General features: G+C 38.5%; 9 protein-coding genes and 1 non-coding gene across 12 annotated transcripts in view; 5 read left to right on the plus strand and 5 right to left on the minus strand.

Moving 5' to 3' along the window:
• Positions 1–3,629, plus strand: part of LOC108563487 (homeobox protein DBX1) — a 15,283-nt gene extending 11,654 nt beyond the window's left edge. Inside the window, exons 3-4 of the mRNA XM_017922178.1 lie at positions 905–1,128; positions 3,203–3,629. Of these exons, the coding sequence (XP_017777667.1) occupies positions 905–1,128; positions 3,203–3,562 (584 nt within the window). The 3' untranslated portion in view covers positions 3,563–3,629. The remainder of the gene's footprint in view (positions 1–904; positions 1,129–3,202) is intronic.
• Positions 3,630–3,871: 242 nt separating this feature from the next.
• Positions 3,872–5,841, minus strand: LOC108563492 (structure-specific endonuclease subunit slx1). The gene is made up of 4 exons (XM_017922184.1): positions 5,435–5,841; positions 4,695–4,746; positions 4,452–4,637; positions 3,872–4,402 (listed from the first exon to the last, which is right to left on the minus strand). The coding sequence occupies exons 1-4, from the start codon at positions 5,608–5,610 to the stop codon at positions 4,025–4,027; spliced, it is 792 nt and encodes a 263-aa protein (XP_017777673.1). The 5' UTR covers positions 5,611–5,841; the 3' UTR covers positions 3,872–4,024.
• LOC108563496 (cytochrome c oxidase subunit 5A, mitochondrial-like) lies at positions 4,733–5,297 on the plus strand. The gene has a single exon (XM_017922189.1). It carries the CDS (start codon positions 4,808–4,810, stop codon positions 5,246–5,248), a length of 441 nt encoding a protein of 146 aa, XP_017777678.1. The 5' UTR covers positions 4,733–4,807; the 3' UTR covers positions 5,249–5,297.
• Positions 5,842–5,934: 93 nt separating the features above from the next.
• On the minus strand, positions 5,935–7,447 carry LOC108563495 (cyclin-dependent kinase 1). The gene is made up of 5 exons (XM_017922188.1): positions 7,175–7,447; positions 6,986–7,102; positions 6,721–6,925; positions 6,440–6,663; positions 5,935–6,348 (listed from the first exon to the last, which is right to left on the minus strand). The coding sequence occupies exons 1-5, from the start codon at positions 7,279–7,281 to the stop codon at positions 6,102–6,104; spliced, it is 900 nt and encodes a 299-aa protein (XP_017777677.1). The 5' UTR covers positions 7,282–7,447; the 3' UTR covers positions 5,935–6,101.
• Positions 7,448–8,108: 661 nt separating this feature from the next.
• On the plus strand, positions 8,109–9,915 carry LOC108563489 (histone deacetylase 3). 2 transcript variants are annotated; one of them, XM_017922181.1, is made up of 5 exons: positions 8,350–8,431; positions 8,488–8,543; positions 8,608–9,009; positions 9,068–9,542; positions 9,603–9,915. In XM_017922181.1, exons 2-5 carry the CDS (start codon positions 8,513–8,515, stop codon positions 9,814–9,816), a joined length of 1,122 nt encoding a protein of 373 aa, XP_017777670.1. In that variant the 5' UTR covers positions 8,350–8,431; positions 8,488–8,512; the 3' UTR covers positions 9,817–9,915. The 2 variants fall into 2 exon arrangements, with proteins under 2 accessions (XP_017777669.1, XP_017777670.1); XM_017922180.1 differs by having other exon boundaries at positions 8,109–8,543; positions 9,603–9,913.
• Positions 9,911–11,400, minus strand: LOC108563493 (protein GUCD1). Its single transcript, XM_017922186.1, has 5 exons — positions 11,008–11,400; positions 10,808–10,952; positions 10,405–10,531; positions 10,076–10,343; positions 9,911–10,022 (listed from the first exon to the last, which is right to left on the minus strand). The coding sequence occupies exons 1-5, from the start codon at positions 11,036–11,038 to the stop codon at positions 9,934–9,936; spliced, it is 660 nt and encodes a 219-aa protein (XP_017777675.1). The 5' UTR covers positions 11,039–11,400; the 3' UTR covers positions 9,911–9,933.
• Positions 11,401–11,495: 95 nt separating this feature from the next.
• LOC108563494 lies at positions 11,496–13,158 on the plus strand. Its single transcript, XM_017922187.1, has 3 exons — positions 11,496–11,728; positions 11,801–11,902; positions 11,968–13,158. Exons 1-3 carry the CDS (start codon positions 11,573–11,575, stop codon positions 12,262–12,264), a joined length of 555 nt encoding a protein of 184 aa, XP_017777676.1. The 5' UTR covers positions 11,496–11,572; the 3' UTR covers positions 12,265–13,158.
• A 145-nt stretch (positions 13,159–13,303) lies between these two features.
• On the minus strand, positions 13,304–17,296 carry LOC108563491 (spermine synthase). Of its 2 annotated transcripts, none has more exons than XM_017922182.1 (7): positions 16,834–17,296; positions 15,136–15,247; positions 14,382–14,504; positions 14,233–14,319; positions 14,014–14,171; positions 13,767–13,958; positions 13,304–13,709 (listed from the first exon to the last, which is right to left on the minus strand). In XM_017922182.1, exons 1-7 carry the CDS (start codon positions 17,113–17,115, stop codon positions 13,554–13,556), a joined length of 1,110 nt encoding a protein of 369 aa, XP_017777671.1. In that variant the 5' UTR covers positions 17,116–17,296; the 3' UTR covers positions 13,304–13,553. The 2 variants fall into 2 exon arrangements, with proteins under 2 accessions (XP_017777671.1, XP_017777672.1); XM_017922183.1 differs by lacking the exon at positions 15,136–15,247 and adding an exon at positions 15,584–15,695.
• A 206-nt stretch (positions 17,297–17,502) lies between these two features.
• Positions 17,503–17,576, plus strand: Trnat-agu. The gene has a single exon. It is a non-coding gene; the product is annotated as a tRNA-Thr (tRNA).
• Positions 17,577–17,881: 305 nt separating this feature from the next.
• LOC108563497 (peptidyl-prolyl cis-trans isomerase-like 1) overlaps positions 17,882–18,018 on the minus strand; it is a 650-nt gene continuing 513 nt past the window's right edge. The window contains 1 exon segment of the mRNA XM_017922190.1: positions 17,882–18,018. This exon segment is cut by the window's right edge and continues 5 nt beyond it. Coding sequence (XP_017777679.1) covers positions 17,933–18,018 — 86 coding nt within the window. The 3' untranslated portion in view covers positions 17,882–17,932.

Consider the following 18,018-nt stretch of genomic DNA (forward strand, 5'->3'; position numbering starts at 1 on the left):
CAAACTTACCCTGAAAACAAAGGAAACAGAAATATTAACATCAGAATTAAGTAAATGAAAGAATTACAATTTTCTTAAAAAAAAAGACTCCAATTATCATTGTCATTGAAAAAAAAAACAAGGTAACTTGATCAAGTTTTCATTGTAATTGTCAAGTCTATTATTGTAATGATTTTGATTCGAAATTTGACATTTCAATATTCTAAGTTTACAATATTTGACAGAATTTTGATATTTTTTTTAATTAATTTTCCAAAATCCAATTAGAAAAACAAAACACACAAAACAATGCCCGGAAAACAGCAGAAACTGCACATCATCAGCATCAATTAACGCAAACTACATAAACTATATACGCAGAATATTTGTAGTCATCAAACTTACCCTGAAAATAAAGGAAACAGAAATATTAACATCAGAATTAAGTTAATGAAAGAACTGAAATTTTCCTAAGAAAAAAAAGACACCAATTTGTCATTGATAATCAAGGCAACTTGATCAAGTTTTCATTGTAATTGTCAAGTCTATTAATTCTAATTTAACAATATTTGACAGAATTTTGACTTTTTATCTAATTAATTTCCTCAAAATCCAATTAGATAAATAAAACGCGTTACACAATATTGAAAATTCTAACAAATTGCCAAAAAAAAATCTTTCTATATTCAAAATTTATACAAATGTGAACTTAATACATGAATAATTTATGAAGTCTACGTAGTAAATTAATTAGTCAACTCAATGATTCCAAATGATTAGTATATAAAGATTTTGACAGATATGCTTTAGTTTTTTGTGTTTTTTTCAAAAACTACTAAACCGATTTTGATGTACGAATGATCAAATGAAAGCTTAATCTCTAGCGGTTATGATTATGTGTATTGTATTATTGTGTGTTTTTCAGTGTCGACGCCGGCGTCGGGAACGCAGTCGGCGGTGTTTCCGCTTCCGGGGACGTTTCCGTGGGCGCACAGCGGAAGAGGAAAACCGAGGCGCGGTATGATGCGGAGAGCGGTCTTCAGCGATCTGCAGAGGAAGGGCCTCGAGAGGCGATTCCAGATCCAGAAGTACATCAGCAAGCCGGACAGGAAGAAGCTCGCAGAGAAGCTGGGACTTAAAGACAGTCAGGTTGGTTGGTTGGATCATCATCGTTATTATTGTCATCATTGTAAGAGAGACGCCTTCTGCTTCTGGATGAAATACGATCTTCCCCTCTCTCTCTACATCCACGTTCACTCTCCGAAACCCATTTATATATATTAAGCGAGCGGCAACATATGTTTTTGATAGATCTCCTAACGAGGGCGAATAGGGTGGAGGGATCTTAATATTGTGAGAGCGAAAGAAACGGAGAGCGAAAACGTGTTGGAGAAAACGCGTGCAAGAGGGAGAGCGATTTCGGTGGCCGTACACTAAATCTGGTACAAATTGATGTGTGCCCTATTGTGGTGCAATAACTTCTCGGTTCGCCCTTCGCCTCGTTGAATGGGGGAGAGAAATACAGTGAAATACAGTAAGAGAGAGAAACAGATTTATATACAAATGGGAAATAAGGGAGTGCGAAAAAGATGGAGATGCTTTTTTTCTTCTTCTCTTTGGTAGAGGGTGAGATTGAGATTTGTAAGTGGGTGAGAAGTAACCGCAGCAGCGTTTGGAGTGAGGAAACCTCTCTTAATTGCTTCGTGATTTACGTGAGCCAATCGAAGTCTCGTTTAAACGTCGCGAAATATCATTAAGTTGTGTAAATAAAGGCGAAAACCATTAAGGAAAATCAATTGAAAAAAACGAAAAAAAACTTGGATTTATGCCTCATTCGAATACGGTATAAACTTTGAGCAAACTGGAGTTAATTTCAGTTTTAATTTCAGTTTTAAAAGTACCCAAAGTTTTTATTAATTGATCAATTTTTCTTGCATTAATATCAATTTCATATTCTTATTGGAAATTATTTAGACATTTTGTAGAAAAATATAAGTTTCTCCTGAAAATATTAAATTTTTGAATCATTTTTCAGGTATGAAAATCTAAGAAATTTTCTTGAAACTAAAATCAATTTATATTCGATTTTTTTTCAATTAATATCAATTTCATATTCTTATTGGAAATTATTTAGACATTTTGTTGAAAAATATAAGTTTCTCATGAAAATATTAAATTTTTGAATCATTTTTCGGTATGAAAATCGAAGTAATTTTCTTGAAACTAAAATCAATTTATATTCGATTTTTTTTTCAATTAATTTCAATTTCATATTCTTATTGGAAATTATTTAGACTTTTTTTTTTGAAAAATATAAGTTTCTCATGAAAATATTAAATTTTTCAGGTATGAAAATCGAAGTAATTTTCTTGAAACTAAAATCAATTTCCATTCATTAATATTTCTTAAATAGTATGTAATTTAGAAAATACATAGTTCATTTAATTGCCATTAACTTCATTACTTGTATCCAATATTTGTTTTCAGAAAAATTACTGAAAAAAGTCGATAATTTTTATGAAAAATAAGATATGAATTTCAAGTAATATTTGTAATTTTATAACAAAGTTATAGGAAAATGTGCATCTCGCTTTACTAAACCAAAACATGTTGATGAAAACTTAAGAGATAAGATAAATATTGCAAGTGTTAAATGATTCTTGTGGTGATCGAATCCGACGATAAATCAAAGCGTATCTGCGGGTGAACGCTGTAGTAAGTAAGCTAATCATATGGTTTTTGATGTAAATTGGGGTCGGCCCTTGTGTTTGCCGTTCCGATTACCGGGAACTGTTAAAGATATGCGCAATAAACTGTTCTCCCCCAAAGGCACCCTAAAAGCTAACCGCTCGTGTGTACACACACACACACAGTTCTCTTCTATTCGTTTTTTTTATAGTGTCGGTAAATGGCATGTAATCTCCCTAATTGAATGTGAAACGCGCGAGTGTTTTTGATTTGATGCCATTGCATGCGACCTCCTCCTCTTTCTCGTCCAAACGCAGCCGGAGGGTCGTCCTCCTCCACCCCACGGTCGTTATCTTTACGAATGATTAAAGATCTAAGGGTGGGACCCATCAGATCCAGATATCTGTCGGCGGCACGCAAATCCGCACGTGGCACAACAACAAACAACAACAGCAAAAAGTCCCCTTCGTTTTTATTTTTCCGGATTGTTGCCGATGTTGTTGATGGACGATCTCTGATTGTTTCTGGTTTCTAGGTGAAGATCTGGTTCCAAAACAGACGGATGAAGTGGAGGAATTCGAAGGAACGAGAGCTTCTGGCCGCAGGTGGATCGCGCGAGCAGACGCTTCCCAACAAGAACAACCCGCATCCGGATCTGAGCGACGCCGACGCCGACAAGAGCAAGCTCGATCTGACGGACGTCGGTGACATCTCGCCGGTGGGATCACCGGTTGCGGCCGCCGTCGCCGCCGAACTGCAGCATCCCAGGCACCGCGACGCCGATCAGGTGTATCCTACAGATTACGCTTCTGCAGCAGCAGCCAATTACCACCTGTACGAGAGCATGGATTACGACAGTTCGAACGATAGCGAAGAGGAGATCAACGTCACGTGATTGATCTGCACGGCGTAAAGATCTTGTTTATTATTTTTCTTCATTATTTTCTGTATTATATAACGTAAAACGAGGATGAAGAACAATCAACTTTATTTCATAATTTTTTCTTTTTTTTTTTTCGTTTCGAAATGTATCAATGTCTATATTGTAGATTAATTTAAAAAAAAAAAAGAAAAAATATAATTGACGAAGAAAACGGAACGAGAGAAAAACACACACACATTATGTATGATATAACTGAAATTGTATATAAAAAAAAATATTATAATTAAATGAACAAAAAAAAAAGAGTATGTGTATGTACAATAAAAAAAGATATAATAAAACAATTAAAAGATCAAAAAAAATCCCATAATTAATTTCAACATCCAATACATGTTCGATTGGTTGCCTAAGTAAACTGCCTTACAACCGATACGAAAGTAATGCCAACGTCAAGGACTACAGATTTCTATGTAATTAATCAGAGTCTGAGCTGTAAAAGTCGTTGCCAGCCTCGGATGTGAACGTTGGAGCGACATCGCTGTAGCAGCCGTGAAATTTGCGGATGACGTCGCCCCAAAGAAAGTTCTTCCGGCATTTGGGGCAGTCGCCATCTACCGGCACGTATTGTCCTGGCTGCAGGTAGCTTCGCGACAGGCAAATCACGTGACTGAGAAGATCGCATTCCGGGTTTACGCAACGCAACTTTTTACCCTCGATTATCTTTCCGCACACGTAACAATCGTGAACAAAGCTATCCGACGTTGAAGCCTCCTTTTGACTATTAATTTTAACCTTTCTACTGATAACGCTTCCTTCTATTATTGGCATGAACATCGGCGGAGCTTTGTCCAACTAAAAACATGTTACATAGACCACCCAGTATACAATGATTTAAACTTACCGGAAATTCTTTGACGAAACTTGCATCCAACCAGCGGATGGTCAAAGGTAATCGATTCCAGGGACCGACGCGAAGCATCTCCGACATTATTCTAAAGCAGTAATCGAACGATTTCTCGCGCGCCTTCTTTTTCGGCAAATGATTCAAACGTCGAGATCTTTGCGGATGCTGCCAAGCCCATTCGAACTGAAACATTACAAAGATTTTAAAGATAATTTATGAAAGCTTATATTTTTATATTACCCTGAGCGCAGCGATGTCATTGGGGAATCCGTGGATGATCATCACCATCGACCTGAAACACACACGTATTACAGAATACGGACTTATTATACACGAGTGTGCGCGTGTGCAAGATGTTTCGCTTTCCTCTTGTTCGCGTTCAAAGAATCCTGAGAAAACCTAACGTCTGTGCTTTAAGATTCACATCTTCGCAGCAAAGCGCTGAATCCGATGAGGAATTCGATAATAGGTACGAGGCTTATTTCGCTAAAGATGGAATGGACGCGTGGGCGATCCGCAAGGGCATTAACGACATCGTCGGACAAGATTTGATACCGGAACCGAAGATCATCGTCGCTGCTTTGAAGGCTTGCCGAAGAGTGAACGATTTCGCTGTAGCCATTCGCTTTTTGGAAGCAATCAAGAACAAGTGCGGTTCAAGAGTGGACGAGATTTATCCTTACATCATCCAGGAAATACGTCCAACTCTAACGGAATTGGGGATCAATACACCCGAAGAGCTCGGCTTCGATAAACCGGAATTGGCTGTACAGAATGTCTACGAAATGCATTGAATACATTTCATGTATATTCAATAGAAAATAAAGTAATTTCTTTGATTTAGTAAATTAAATAATTTGAGTACGGTCCTGTTCGCAAAACAACAAATCAATGTACATGAAAGTACATTGGGTTGCCTATATGTAAACGTCAGTTTTTTCTTTAAATTTGAAAATCTTTTGATATGTTATATTTTTTACCATGGTCCACGCTTGCTAGTTCTGTGGGCTCCTCCGGCTTTCTTTCCTTTGTTGTGTTGTTTGATCCTTCTATTGGGATCGACAGTGTATCCGATGTACGTTCGTCCCAGATATTTGGGATTTTTACATACCAAAAGATAAACGCCGAAGAACCTTTCAACTGTGTCACCACTCATTGTTTGTACTATTACTTCTTCTTCTTCCTTCCTCTCCACACTTCACTTGCGCGTCTTGCACAATTTTGCCAGTTTTGTACTATTAGGTTAATAATGCACAAACAATAACAGATCTATGCCACCATACGCACTTCCACGCAAAAACAGTTGCCTAAACTATTAAATTTGCCGCCGCCACCTGCGGTTAGCAATTAGATGCGCTTGCCATCTGCCGTTTCGAACGAATTCCGGGTAGTAACTGGATGAACACCTGCCACCACCACAACCATAAGCGTTGAAAGGTGAAGCAAAGAATGAATTTCAACCGAAAAAATATTCTATTTCTTTTTATAAAAAATAAGTTGTTCTCGCGAATATAATAAACACGGAGAGTTCGGAATAGTACTAGTATATGGGAGAATATTATAACTTATAAAAAAAATAAACAAATACTATACACAGAGCGAAATGGCGAAACGAAATTGGTGTTTTTTTTCCTCTTTTTTTGTTTTTTATGAGAATCTGGGTGCGACGCCTCTGTCGAGGTCGAGGAAGTACGGATGCTGCGCGATCTTCTTCGCGCTGATCCTCTTCGCCGGATCGTAATACAGCATCTGCTTGAGAAGGTCCAGACCGTTGTCATCCAAGTTCTGCACTTGTCCGGACAGATTGTAATTCGTCCAGTTGGGAAAGCTCGCCTTGTAATCGGGGAACTGCGACACTCCGGGCCAGATCTGTTCGGTCGGCGTTTTCAAAACTCTACAAAAAAAGAAAAATTCCCCAAATACGAAATTAAAGAAAAGCTGCATTCGGAGAGGGATTGAAATTTGGACAGGTGTGTTTTAGCTACCTGAATATCCTGAAGAGTTGGTCGATCTCCGAATCGCCTTGAAATAGGGGGCGTTTCGTGGCCATTTCGGAGAAGATACAACCCAGCGACCAGATATCAATTGGACACGAGTAACGCGTCGATCCTAGCAGAATCTCCGGCGCCCTGTACCATAGAGTGACAACCTCATGGGTGTAAACCCTGACGGGAACACCGAACGCTCGACCCAGCCCGAAATCAGCTACCTGTTGACACACAATCATTATTACCAAATGAAATTGAAGATTCGCACAAATCAAAACCTTAATTGTTCCATCTCTCGTGATGAGCAGATTCTGTGGCTTCAGATCCCTGTGCAGAACTCTCCTCTGATGGCAGAACAGTATGGCATCGTTTATTTGATATAAGTAGCTCTTCACCAGTTGCGGATCCATGAACGTGCCCGATTCGATCTTATCGATATACTTTTTGAGATCCATCGATAGAAATTCGAAGATTAAGTAAAGTCTGCAAATACCAAATCCATTAAATATATTATATTTCATAACGAACAAAATTTCAACTCACTTAGCCTCTTCCATGAGTACATCTTCTAGTTTAACGATGTTTGCATGCTGCAGCTCCTTCAGCAGTGATATCTCTCTGATCGCAGTCGATGGTACACCCTCATCCTCAGATTCCAATCTACGATAAAAACAGAAACACAACAACATCAATGCAAAGATTCAAATGGAAACGACAGAACTGAAATTTCACCTAATTTTCTTCATGGCAACCACCTGTCCAGTCTTCTTGTTCCTCCCCTTGTAGACGACGCCGTAGGTGCCTTCGCCGATCTTCTCGATTTTCACGAATTCATCCATATTTACCCCCTGTTCGCTTTTGTTTTCCTTCGGTTTATTATTTACCCGATCTTCGGTAACTGTGTCTTTTTCAAATGTTTCTGAGGTTATAATCTCAACGGACTTTTTTTTGTTCCTGTTTTCTTTCTTTTTCTGCTCTTTTACACTCGCGATGAATAAAAAACCGACGGTTTTTCCTTGTTGAATCTAATGCATGTTACACCACCGTTGTTGCCTGTTGCAGCGCACGCTCCTCGCCCTTTCGGTAACGAAACCAACGGTTCTTCGGGACGTCCGTTTTTTTTTTTTTTAGGTTCACCAACACATTCTTATTAGAACGAAAGAAATTCACAAAAACTTTCTGCATTCAATAATTAGGAAACTAACAAAACAATTAATTACCACAATGATATAATTTTCTCTAACACGATTACGCACAATGTAAATTATTCTATGTAACGACAATTTCAGTGTCTCCCAACACTTTTTATTTGTTCATAAACATTCAATTAAATAAACAAATCAAATTAATATGATATTTGCTGTACACATTTGTCCAATTTATCTAATTTTAGAAAATCTATATTTTTTTAATAATAACTATAGAAAAGACAAAGAGACATAATGATTTTCTAATAGGATTGAAGAGGAAAGTAAATATAATCAAAAACTTGTTAATATAGCCAAATCTGCAAGTCGTTTATAATATGAAAGTTTAGCAAGGAAAAATGAGGAAGAAATCTAATTTTGAAATAAATATTGTGTGTTGAAGAAGATAATATTGTTTGAATGAGGTAGAAGATTGGGATGCGCTGATTTTGTGTTGATGATGCAGCTCATGTAAACCAGAGGCGCTGCGGACGAAGGAAAATAAATTAATAAAAAAAAAGAGAGTCTAAAAAAGTGCGGTTATGTGAGGCTTGTTGTTTTCTTTGTTATTGTTGTTGTTTTTAGAATGAGCGTAAAGGGCAGGACGGGAGTGTTCTGAGAGCATGCAAGATAGGTTCTGGCTGACGAAGCGACTTTTGGTTATAGTTATATTTTTGGTTATCATCTTGGTCTTCAAGAGCTGGCTGCAATGACGACGAAGAAGGTGTCGTACTTCTACAATCCGGACGTGGGCAACTTCCACTACGGTACAGGACACCCGATGAAGCCCCATCGTTTATCAGTTATTCACAGTTTGGTTTTAAAATACGGCTTGCATAATAAGATGTCCATTTACAGGCCCTACAAGGCTAGCGTGCACGACATGTGTAGATTCCACTCGGACGAGTACATAGGTTGGATGATTATAAGTCGATTGGGGATTGAAGCGATGTGCTAAATGTTTTTGTTCTTTCGCAGATTTCCTCCAGAGAGTGACACCGCAGAATATACAGGCTTTCACCAAGCACCTGAGCCACTACAACGTAGGGGACGATTGTCCCGTGTTTTACGGCCTCTTTGATTTTTGTTCGATGTACACGGGCGCTTCGCTGGAGGGCGCCATGAAGTTGAACAACAACCACTGCGATATTGCTATAAATTGGTCGGGCGGTCTGCACCATGCCAAGAAGTTCGAAGCGTCCGGTTTCTGTTACGTGAACGACATAGTCATCGGTATTTTGGAACTGCTGAAGTACCACGCGAGAGTATTATACATAGACATTGATGTGCATCACGGGGACGGCGTGCAAGAGGCCTTCTATCTAACGGATCGCGTGATGACCGTCAGCTTCCACAAGTATGGAAATTACTTTTTTCCAGGTGATATATCCCACGAATTAATAATATTTTGATTGATTATTATTGTTTTTTTCTTCAGGAACGGGTGATATGTACGAAATTGGCGCCGAGACAGGACGATATTACTCGGTGAACGTGCCGTTCAAAGAGGGCATCGACGATGTCAGTTACTTCCAAGTCTTCAAGCCGGTGATCTCGAATGTGATGGAGTTCTACAATCCCACTGCGATCGTGCTGCAGTGCGGAGCGGACTCCTTGGCTGGCGATAGGTTAGGGTGCTTCTCGTTGAGCACCAAGGGTCACGGCGAATGCGTCAAGTTCGTCAAGGATCTGAACGTTCCGACTTTGGTGGTCGGCGGCGGCGGATACACCTTGCGCAACGTGGCCAGGTGTTGGACTTACGAAACTTCCCTCCTCATCGACGAGGAGATCAGCAATGAACTTCCCTACACCGAATACCTGGAGTTCTTCGCGCCCGATTTCAGTTTGCATCCGGAGGTCGTGACGAGGCAGGAGAACGCCAACAGCAGGCAATATTTAGAAGCAATCACAAAGTAAGACTGTTACAACAACAACAGTTACAATCAATATGTAATAATATGAATTGTGTTTAGGTACGTGTACGACAATCTGAAGATGTGTCAACATTCCCCGAGCGTGCAGATGCACGACGTCCCTCCGGACGCCATCCACGAGGACGAGAAGATCAAGGAGGAGGAGAATCCGGACGTGCGGATCAGTCAGGACCTCGAGGATAAGATGGTGGACGCCAAAAACGAGTTTTACGACGGCGACAAGGATCAGGATAAGCCCGACGAAGACCTATAGAAAGAGCACCACTCCTCACTCAATCCTTTTTAATTTTATTTTTTACTTTGTAACTATAGACTATATAATTTAAAACGTATAAAAAAAAACACACTAATGAATCACAGATTTCGTCTTTCATTTCCTATATACAAATATAACATCCTCGTCCGTTCCAAAACAAGTCCGACTATCCTCAAAACAATCGAAGTTGGCGCTGCAAACATCTGCAAAACATACACCAATTAATCGATTGTTTGATTAAAGTTTCTTCAATTACGGTTCGTTTTCGCCGGGTTTCTATAATGAATTAGCTGTTGGAAGCAGTCGAAGCCGCAGAGGACGATGTAGTGACCTAAATAGGTGCTGTCCAACCATTCGGTTTTGTCGCAGAAGACGCAGCGCAGCGAATTCGCGTTCACAAGGATCAGGATGGGGTTCGAGCTCGCAAGGTGCGTGAGGATGTCCTCCAGGTTCACTCGATCCTGTTTGATGGTGATGCCTTGTTTTGGCGCCTCCTCGAACTTTCGATTCACTCGCACTTCATCCTACAAAGCGCACCAATTAATTAACAATTTAAACAAAAAAAAATTATGCAAGTTTACGCACTTTTATGTACACATTCTTATAGAAAACGTTGCATTTGTAGGCCTTCCGCACTCCATACGTTACAGTGTAGAACATGTGCTTCACATTATATCTATTTAGTAAATAGCAGAGATCTATGGTCCAAGTGCTGAAATTCAATCAATCAATCAACAACAATTCCATTAACGTTTTAAAAGCAAATTTGAAAAACTATTTTTATAACATGACCTTACTTCAATGTAATTGCTTTAACTCGTTTTACCTAAAGTGGTTCAAGGTCAACGGCTATTTTTATGGGCCCCCCTTAGCGATTAGGAAAACAAACGATAACCAGATTCATTTTTTTTTAAATAACCATGGTAACTTAAATACAACAAGTGAACATATTACAAAGATACACATTTGTTAATAAATGAAAATGTACCTTTCACCGAATTTTTCGTACTCGCAGATCTCTTGAAAATTGTCCAGAAACTGTTGACGATCCGCTTCATTCAGCAGCATGAGAACACAGGAGATGCCGCAATCCCAATCGAATCTTTGTCTGTAATGCTGCAACTCGATGTCCACTAGAATTTGAATATTATTAAAATTGACTTATATTATTATTATTAAGAAACGCACTTTTCTTTAGTCGCTCTCGCTTTGAAAGCATCCGCGAAGAAGTATAAACGACGTTTGTATCGAGGGAATTCGTGTTTTCGATTCGGCCCTGAAGGAGTGGAGGGAAACAAACAACAATTCGAACGTATTGAAAAAGAAGTGCAAGTGAATCTTGAAATTAAAAAAAATGACCTTAAAATGAGCGGTCTTTTCATGCGTTCCGTCGAAGGTGAAGGATGATGTTTAAATGATACTAGATAATAACTATCAGTTTGGTTTTTCTGATAAGATTCAATTTATCGGAGAATTCAATAATCGATTTGTTTCGATTTTTTTGTTATTTTGGAAAGGACGAGAGTTGGATCAAGTTCAAGGCGTTTAAAAGTCTCCAAGCAAATCGTGTCAAGGTTTAATTTGGTTAAAAATTAAAGAGGATTTTCTTTGTTTGCAGCGTTGGTAATGGGGGGTGGCGGTCGGAAAATCCATAATTTTCCCCGAATTTTCCCGTCCGGCGCTCCGATCGTCCTCCGGGCTTCGTATCCCTTCAACCCTTCGTAGTCGTATTAGAAGCGCGGTGAGCACCGCCATGGCCGAAGGAACCTACGAGTACGAGTGCATGAGAGCCGAACTCCTGGGGATCGATCCACCAAACTACGAGGATTACCTCCAGAAGAAGAAGGACGAGGAGGAGGCGAAACGGGCGGCGCAGCAGCATGAGGAAGCCGAAGTGGAGAACCTGAAGGTTCGCGAATCGATATCCCCAACATACCATATTAGAAGAGGTATTCGCTAACACGAATATTTGTTGTTTCAGGCGGCGGAGGAGCAGGGCGAGGAATTGAAAGGAACCGCAGGGAAATTGGATGAATTGAATAGCATTCTTTCGGCGACGCAGAAGAAAATCGATAGATTCAAAGTGAATTATTTCTAATCAAAATAGATTTGAACGAACAAAAAATGAATTGTTTCGCTTTTGTGCAGGTTCGCTGCGGATCGGTGACCGAGCTGATAAAGACGAAGATTGGAAGCATAAGCAGCAACGGTGAGTCGAAGCCTCAAGAGAAGGGCTCATCTTCGGATCAACCACAAGAGGAACAACAGGAGGAGGAAGTTGAGAGCGTCGTAGCAGAGGCGAGCGGTGAAAACCCGAGGAAAAGCGATTTAGCCAAAGCTCTCGACAACCACGTCGACAAACTGGACACCCTCCTCGACAAGGCGGATAACGCTCAGTACAGCATGCAGGAGCAAACCAAGAAGATGAAGAGATTATTGCGCTAAAATCATATCGCGATTTCAATTGTGAATCATTCACATACACACATTCGGAATTTAAACTTAATTTAACAAACAAATAATATATAAAAATCGATGTTTCAAAGTAATCCAGTTCGGGCGCCTTCAGCCCTGAGTGCTTTCTACAGAGTGATATTAATCCATTGTACATTTGTTTATATAATTATATATACACATACATATAATACTAAAGTAGATAGGATCAGTTTCCAACATAAGTATTGGAGACGTTCGAGTTTTAAGAAAAGAAAAAAAAAACACCAAAGAGAATTGGATGAAACACGAGCATATGTTCTTTTTTAAATAATCGTTATTTTGTGCTTCCAGAAAGATTGTGAAAAGGAGTGTTGATGTAAAGAGAAGAATATGTTGTTTCCTTATTTTCGCTGTTTTTATATATGATTATATATATATTATATTATGATATACATATTGTAGATTTGAATAAATGTTGACGTTTGCGTGAAATCATCATTTTGTCAAAGAGCGAATACAAATTTGAAACTTGCAATTACAACGCATATAAAGTATAGATCCAAAAGATGAATGTATTAAGTATATTTAAGTACGTTTTACTAATTTCTCTGCAACTCTCTGTACTCGCCGCAAATTGAACTTGCGGTCTGTCTAACCAATTAATAGCGTTTCATTCATCATCGCCATGGAAACGTTGACATACTTTCTTGTAATTGGTCATTAAACGAATCGAGAGAATAATTGCTGTTTGACCTTCAATTTCAATCATTTCATTTCAACATTGTTAACATTGATAAACAACGAATTTACAGTTCGAAAATATAAATTTCCATTGAAACACAAGCAAGCAACGCCACTTACTTTAAATTCTACAGTTCAATGATTTAACAAAAATATTCTTAATCACCTACCTTTCACCTGTAAATGAATATATGATTTCAATACTTGGATAACAACACTAACAAATTGAAAAAGCAGTCATTTAGATCTCCATGTACACATATATACTTTAATTATTATTGTTGCATCCGTTGTTATCAATAAAAAATATAGAGAGAGATTCAATAACATTCCGTCGCATAAAAATAAACAATGAGAAACAGAACGAAAAGTAACAAGAAAATACTGCGAGAAAGAACATAGTTTTGCTTGGAGAATAATAAAGGTAGTCGGAGCTGCGTGTCTTCACCTCTCGTCACAGCGAGAAGTAAAAATAATAACAGCAAGATAATTCGTCTCATCTTCGGATAGATGTGCTAGCTAATGAAAAAAGTTGTTTCTAGTGGTCACAACGAGCGTTACGGCTTCTTCGTGAAGTTGATCTGATAGAAGACCCAATCTTCAAGGAAAGACGGAACGAAGGCGGTAGTCTTGTTGATCGCCACCGGAGGCTGCAGCTTCATCAGCTGCGACTCGTACATCTTCAGTGATTCCTCGCAGCTGGTCCCGTTTCCCTGAAATCACCCAAAATGTAACCACTCAGGACATCTGAAGCCCAAAAAAATACGTACGTGCGTCATGAATTTACCGTCGGGCTTCAGGATCTTAAAAGACAATTCGAGGATTCGAAGGATGAAATCCCAAAGTTCCCCGGACGGTGTACTGGAGATTGGGATATCGGTGAGATCTCCAAAAACGTAATCGAATTTCCTGCCTTCAGATATGAACTGATCTAAGGACTTCATGCAATCCCCGACTATGATCTGAAAATATGCGTTTATTTAATTTCAGAAAATCTGCAAACATTTCAATATATACTTGATAATTGGGACCTGATCTGCTGTCCAGAACGTCGCCGCAGATGGAACGCATATGTTTTGCGCACGCTTTCATCACGATATCATCAATCTCCAACATGATCACGTTCTTGGGCTTCTCTTTCAGCAGTTCGTACAGCAAAGCCCCGTCGCCTCCACCTAAAAAACAAAAACAATTAGTAAACGTTTCGCTTTAAATTTATTATAAAAGAAAACCTACCTAAAATTACGATGTCTTTATCCTTGTAATCCTCTTTGCCTCTGCACATCAAGGTTTCTGTGTAGATCAAATCCGCTTCTGATATGTCTGAAATTTGATACAATTGTATTAATCGAGTGTTGTTAAATGTTTGTTGTTTATACACTCACTTTGTAAATCATCTAGAACTAGCATATTTCCTAAGCTCCTCGAGTGCACGATTTGTACTTTCTGGTATTGCGTCCTCTCTTCGAAGACCACCTGATCAATGTCATATTCGAGCAATCTTTCGTCTAAAACACAGCAAAAGAAACGGCAACACCAATTAGTCTCCACACTTCTCGGTGTAAAGATTAACAACAGCAACAACAACAACAACAACCAAACAAACAGAAAGGAACACCAAGTGGCACATACACAAGTCTCTTACTCACAGTTATAATTCAAATCATCGAGATTCGTGAAGCTCATTTTCAATGCACGTAAAACAATAAACTGTGGCGATACGAAATGTAAGCAAAGTCGCGCACGTTTCTCTCCGAATCTAGGAAGTCCTCGTCCAGATCAATAGGTCAATAGAAGTATTGCCAAAGAACGTATTTGTATGTGTTAATAAAATATCGCGGGCCAAGTTTAAAGATTACGGTGCCATTGAACTTCGCTATCAGACGAGTGGGAAAGTGAAACATTCGTACATTCATAATAATTCTATTTCTTTCTTTTTTTTTAGAGAGGATTGCTGTACAAAGATATACACACGCACTGGAGAAGCAGATAAAAGAGAGCATTAATAAATAAAGAGAAGAAGTGAAAAGGAAAAAAATATATAAGAAAACAAAAAAGAAAGAAGAAAGATGTGTCTTATTTTTTGAAAATTTTTTCTTTCATAATTTGTAAATCGCATGCAAAATGGAGTTACTGTACCTGCGGACGGGAAATACCTATCAAATTTCCCGCGTTTTATAGGGACAAGTGCCTGACTGCGTTTAATGCCAATTACCCTCTCGAATACTTCGCGCTCGATTTCTTTCCCTTTCTATAACAATTTTTGCAAAATTTGAACAAAAACAAAAAAAAAATGTAACAACAACAAACAAACAAACAAACAATAAAGAAACAAATCATATACTAGTGGTAAAGTAAATAAAGAAAATTTAAGTATTTCTTTTGGAGTGTGGAAACGAAGCGGTGAAAATATAAGAAAAGAGAACTTTGAGAGAGAACGAAAGCTTTGGAAATTAAATTTGAAATAAACTGAACTTTTGAGAGGTGGTTGGGGGGTGGAGGAGCGTTTCTTTTCTTTTTTGTTGAGGGGGTGGCGGGCATCAATTAGATTTCTTTTGTTTAGGGTTCTATGATGATGATGGCACACCTGAACTAGTTAGGTACACATCGAGGGTAGATCCTCTTTTTAAGGGAGGAAACATTTTCGAACGGAACGAGCTTACTGTTAGGCTAATTTTTTGCTCGATTTCCTTCGTTTGCTAAAACAATATTCATAACATAAATTACGTACAATTTACATGAAGAATGATATGTGCGTATGATGGAAATACCTTAATTAAAAACTTGCGAACACGATTTTATTAAATCACAATTTTCGTAAATCAATAAATTTTTTTTTAAAATGAAATCAACATTTTCAACTTTAATATAGAAGCAAAGTTCGTAAAATCGATTTTCGTCTATTCTCTTTGTTAAAGGTCAAAGTTAAATAAAAATCGTTACAGTTATTAAACATATTCTTCGAAGCAACTGAAATAATATTCCATTACAGCGCGCAACTTCCAAGAAAATCATAAATTCAGGGTAAATCTAGTATTGAAGAATTGCACCGACTCTCAATAATTACACATGATTACACGGATTTATCAGGTATGAATAACTTAAAAAAAAATTGTTGTCTCCGACCATCATTTATATTGAAATTGTATATGTATTAGTTATACGTAAAATTTAACTATTTTTAAATATGTTTGGAAATATTTATTTGTTTTTTGAAATAAAGATTTGTCAAACTGTTCAAGGCTTACTTTTCCTGATAAACATTTAAATTCATTGCATCTACTGAAAATGTAGGCTTACTTTAGCCCAATTTCAATAATATTGTAATTTAATTTTTCAATTAGAAAATTAAAGTATCCTTGATTTTGGTTCGCACTTCAAACATTTACAATTAGGACCATTATGTAACTGATAATAAAATTTCATAAATATTTTTTGTCATGAAAATTTAAATGAATCTTTGTTGAAACACGATAATTAGTCGTTAAATTTTGAAATTGGTTTTGAAGAATTGTATATTTTGTTAATTAATAAAATTCGTTGGAACGTATGCAAATATTTGCATTTCGCCTATCGTGAATTTGTTGAAGAGTGACCTGGGAAGTCCTGTTATCTTCGTGTTCGCCTCGCATATTGATATCGCGCCGTTATCAAGGATTCCCATTCACTGGAGCGCATACTTTATTACTTAGTATACTAACAAAACAGTAATTTAATCGCGTCCGCAAGTTTGTCGCAAATTTCTTCCAAGAATCGTGTAAACATAGTTGCATAGCGAGAGCAACGCAACGCAACGGACGGATTCAAAATTCGCATCATCCGCGCAATAATAGTTACCTCGTAGTCGAGGAGCGGCTCCTGCTTCTCGGCCTTGTAGTACTCGATGTTTATGGTGATGATGCCGTTGCCGAAGATGCGCAAATTGCTCACTGCTCCCATCTCGCTCTGGTACAGCTTGAAGATGCCGCCATCGAGCGGCACGCTGATCACCAGCTTCAGGTTTGCGAGGTAATCGCGCAGGACGTTCTCGATGTCCGCGGAGAGCTGCGACAGCTGACCCTCGCTCTTCACCTGGCTCGGATCCACCGAGAAATCGATGAGGATGGTGTTCACTGCCATTTCTTCTTCTTCTCCTTCCTCCCTTATTTTCTTAGATCAAATGTAGATCGTCGACGACGATGCAGCAACAACTCACGACGACGGACGTTTCAGGCGGTATGCGAACGACGTTCGGCAGCCAGTAATTGCAGTTGTAGTAGTAGCAGTAGTCAGCGGAATCCAAGATCACATGGTTCTGGTTAAGCCTGCGCGCGCGTTTTCCCTCTAGCTAATGATTCACAAACAAATTAAAATAGATTGATAACAGCAGCAGCACCATGCCGGACGCCCAGATAACTTCTTCGCAGACTTTAACAGTAGAATCAGCGGTGCATAAGAATCGTGCAGCAGCGAAGAGAGAGCGCGCATTTACGCAATACCCCGTCATTGATTCAATGTTGATACATCGGCGCCGTGGCTTAGTTGGTTAAAGCGCCTGTCTAGTAAACAGGAGATCGGGAGTTCGAATCTCCCCGGGGCCTAGGTGGTTCGCTTCTTCTCAAGCAAAACCGCTCACTTCTTTTTTCTTTTACCAATTACAATTTAAATCTCAGCTAATATTCCCATGTCGACTACTGCAATCCTCCTAACTTTATAACTATAAAAAAAAACATCAATATTGCTGATATTATAAAAGTAATTAATTTAAGGACATAGAAAACTTGTTAACAAGTTTCAATCCGTCTTTATGTAAAAGTACTGAAACAGAAAACTAATGCATAAATCCTCTGCAGAAGCTTAAATTCAGGAATAGGAAACTTGTAAAAAGTACTTACATGAAGGAGTGTTCAACAGAAATTCAAATTTAATACAAAAAAAAAAATATATAAATTTATTCCTAATTCTTCAAGACTTTCCCCTTCATTATTTTAATCTCATCCACCGGCCTGTCGTGTTTATCCGTCTCCACCAGTCCGATACGCT

The sequence above is a fragment of the Nicrophorus vespilloides genome, unplaced genomic scaffold (genome assembly GCF_001412225.1).
Source record: "Nicrophorus vespilloides isolate i.1.1-1 unplaced genomic scaffold, Nicve_v1.0, whole genome shotgun sequence".
NCBI classification, from domain to species: Eukaryota; Metazoa; Arthropoda; class Insecta; order Coleoptera; family Silphidae; genus Nicrophorus; species Nicrophorus vespilloides.

Bases quoted from the DNA above. Each gene is read 5' to 3' on its own strand.
- LOC108563496 (XM_017922189.1), top strand. From the start codon at position 4,808: ATGTTTCGCTTTCCTCTTGTTCGCGTTCAAAGAATCCTGAGAAAACCT.
- LOC108563492 (XM_017922184.1), bottom strand. From the start codon at position 5,610: ATGAGTGGTGACACAGTTGAAAGGTTCTTCGGCGTTTATCTTTTGGTA. The intron at 4,638-4,694 runs GTAATATAAAAA...GTAATGTTTCAG, and splicing joins ATGACATCGCTGCGCTCAGG to TTCGAATGGGCTTGGCAGCA. The intron at 4,403-4,451 runs GTAAGTTTAAAT...ACATGTTTTTAG, and splicing joins GTTTCGTCAAAGAATTTCCG to TTGGACAAAGCTCCGCCGAT.
- LOC108563495 (XM_017922188.1), bottom strand. From the start codon at position 7,281: ATGGATGAATTCGTGAAAATCGAGAAGATCGGCGAAGGCACCTACGGC. The intron at 7,103-7,174 runs GTGAAATTTCAG...TTTTTATCGTAG, and splicing joins GTTGCCATGAAGAAAATTAG to ATTGGAATCTGAGGATGAGG. The intron at 6,664-6,720 runs GTTTTGATTTGT...GTGTGTCAACAG, and splicing joins CGAGAGATGGAACAATTAAG to GTAGCTGATTTCGGGCTGGG.
- LOC108563489 (XM_017922180.1), top strand. From the start codon at position 8,339: ATGACGACGAAGAAGGTGTCGTACTTCTACAATCCGGACGTGGGCAAC. The intron at 9,010-9,067 runs GTGATATATCCC...TTTTTTCTTCAG, and splicing joins TGGAAATTACTTTTTTCCAG to GAACGGGTGATATGTACGAA. The intron at 9,543-9,602 runs GTAAGACTGTTA...AATTGTGTTTAG, and splicing joins TATTTAGAAGCAATCACAAA to GTACGTGTACGACAATCTGA.
- LOC108563493 (XM_017922186.1), bottom strand. From the start codon at position 11,038: ATGCTTTCAAAGCGAGAGCGACTAAAGAAAA. The intron at 10,532-10,807 runs GTACATTTTCAT...ATTGAATTTCAG, and splicing joins TACGAAAAATTCGGTGAAAG to CACTTGGACCATAGATCTCT. The intron at 10,023-10,075 runs GTAATTGAAGAA...TATGTTTTGCAG, and splicing joins AAACCCGGCGAAAACGAACC to ATGTTTGCAGCGCCAACTTC.
- LOC108563494 (XM_017922187.1), top strand. From the start codon at position 11,573: ATGGCCGAAGGAACCTACGAGTACGAGTGCATGAGAGCCGAACTCCTG. The intron at 11,729-11,800 runs GTTCGCGAATCG...TTGTTGTTTCAG, and splicing joins CCGAAGTGGAGAACCTGAAG to GCGGCGGAGGAGCAGGGCGA. The intron at 11,903-11,967 runs GTGAATTATTTC...GCTTTTGTGCAG, and splicing joins AGAAAATCGATAGATTCAAA to GTTCGCTGCGGATCGGTGAC.
- LOC108563491 (XM_017922182.1), bottom strand. From the start codon at position 17,115: ATGGCAGTGAACACCATCCTCATCGATTTCTCGGTGGATCCGAGCCAG. The intron at 14,320-14,381 runs GTGAGTGTATAA...ATCAAATTTCAG, and splicing joins AGTTCTAGATGATTTACAAA to ACATATCAGAAGCGGATTTG. The intron at 13,959-14,013 runs GTATATATTGAA...GCATATTTTCAG, and splicing joins GATCAGGTCCCAATTATCAA to ATCATAGTCGGGGATTGCAT.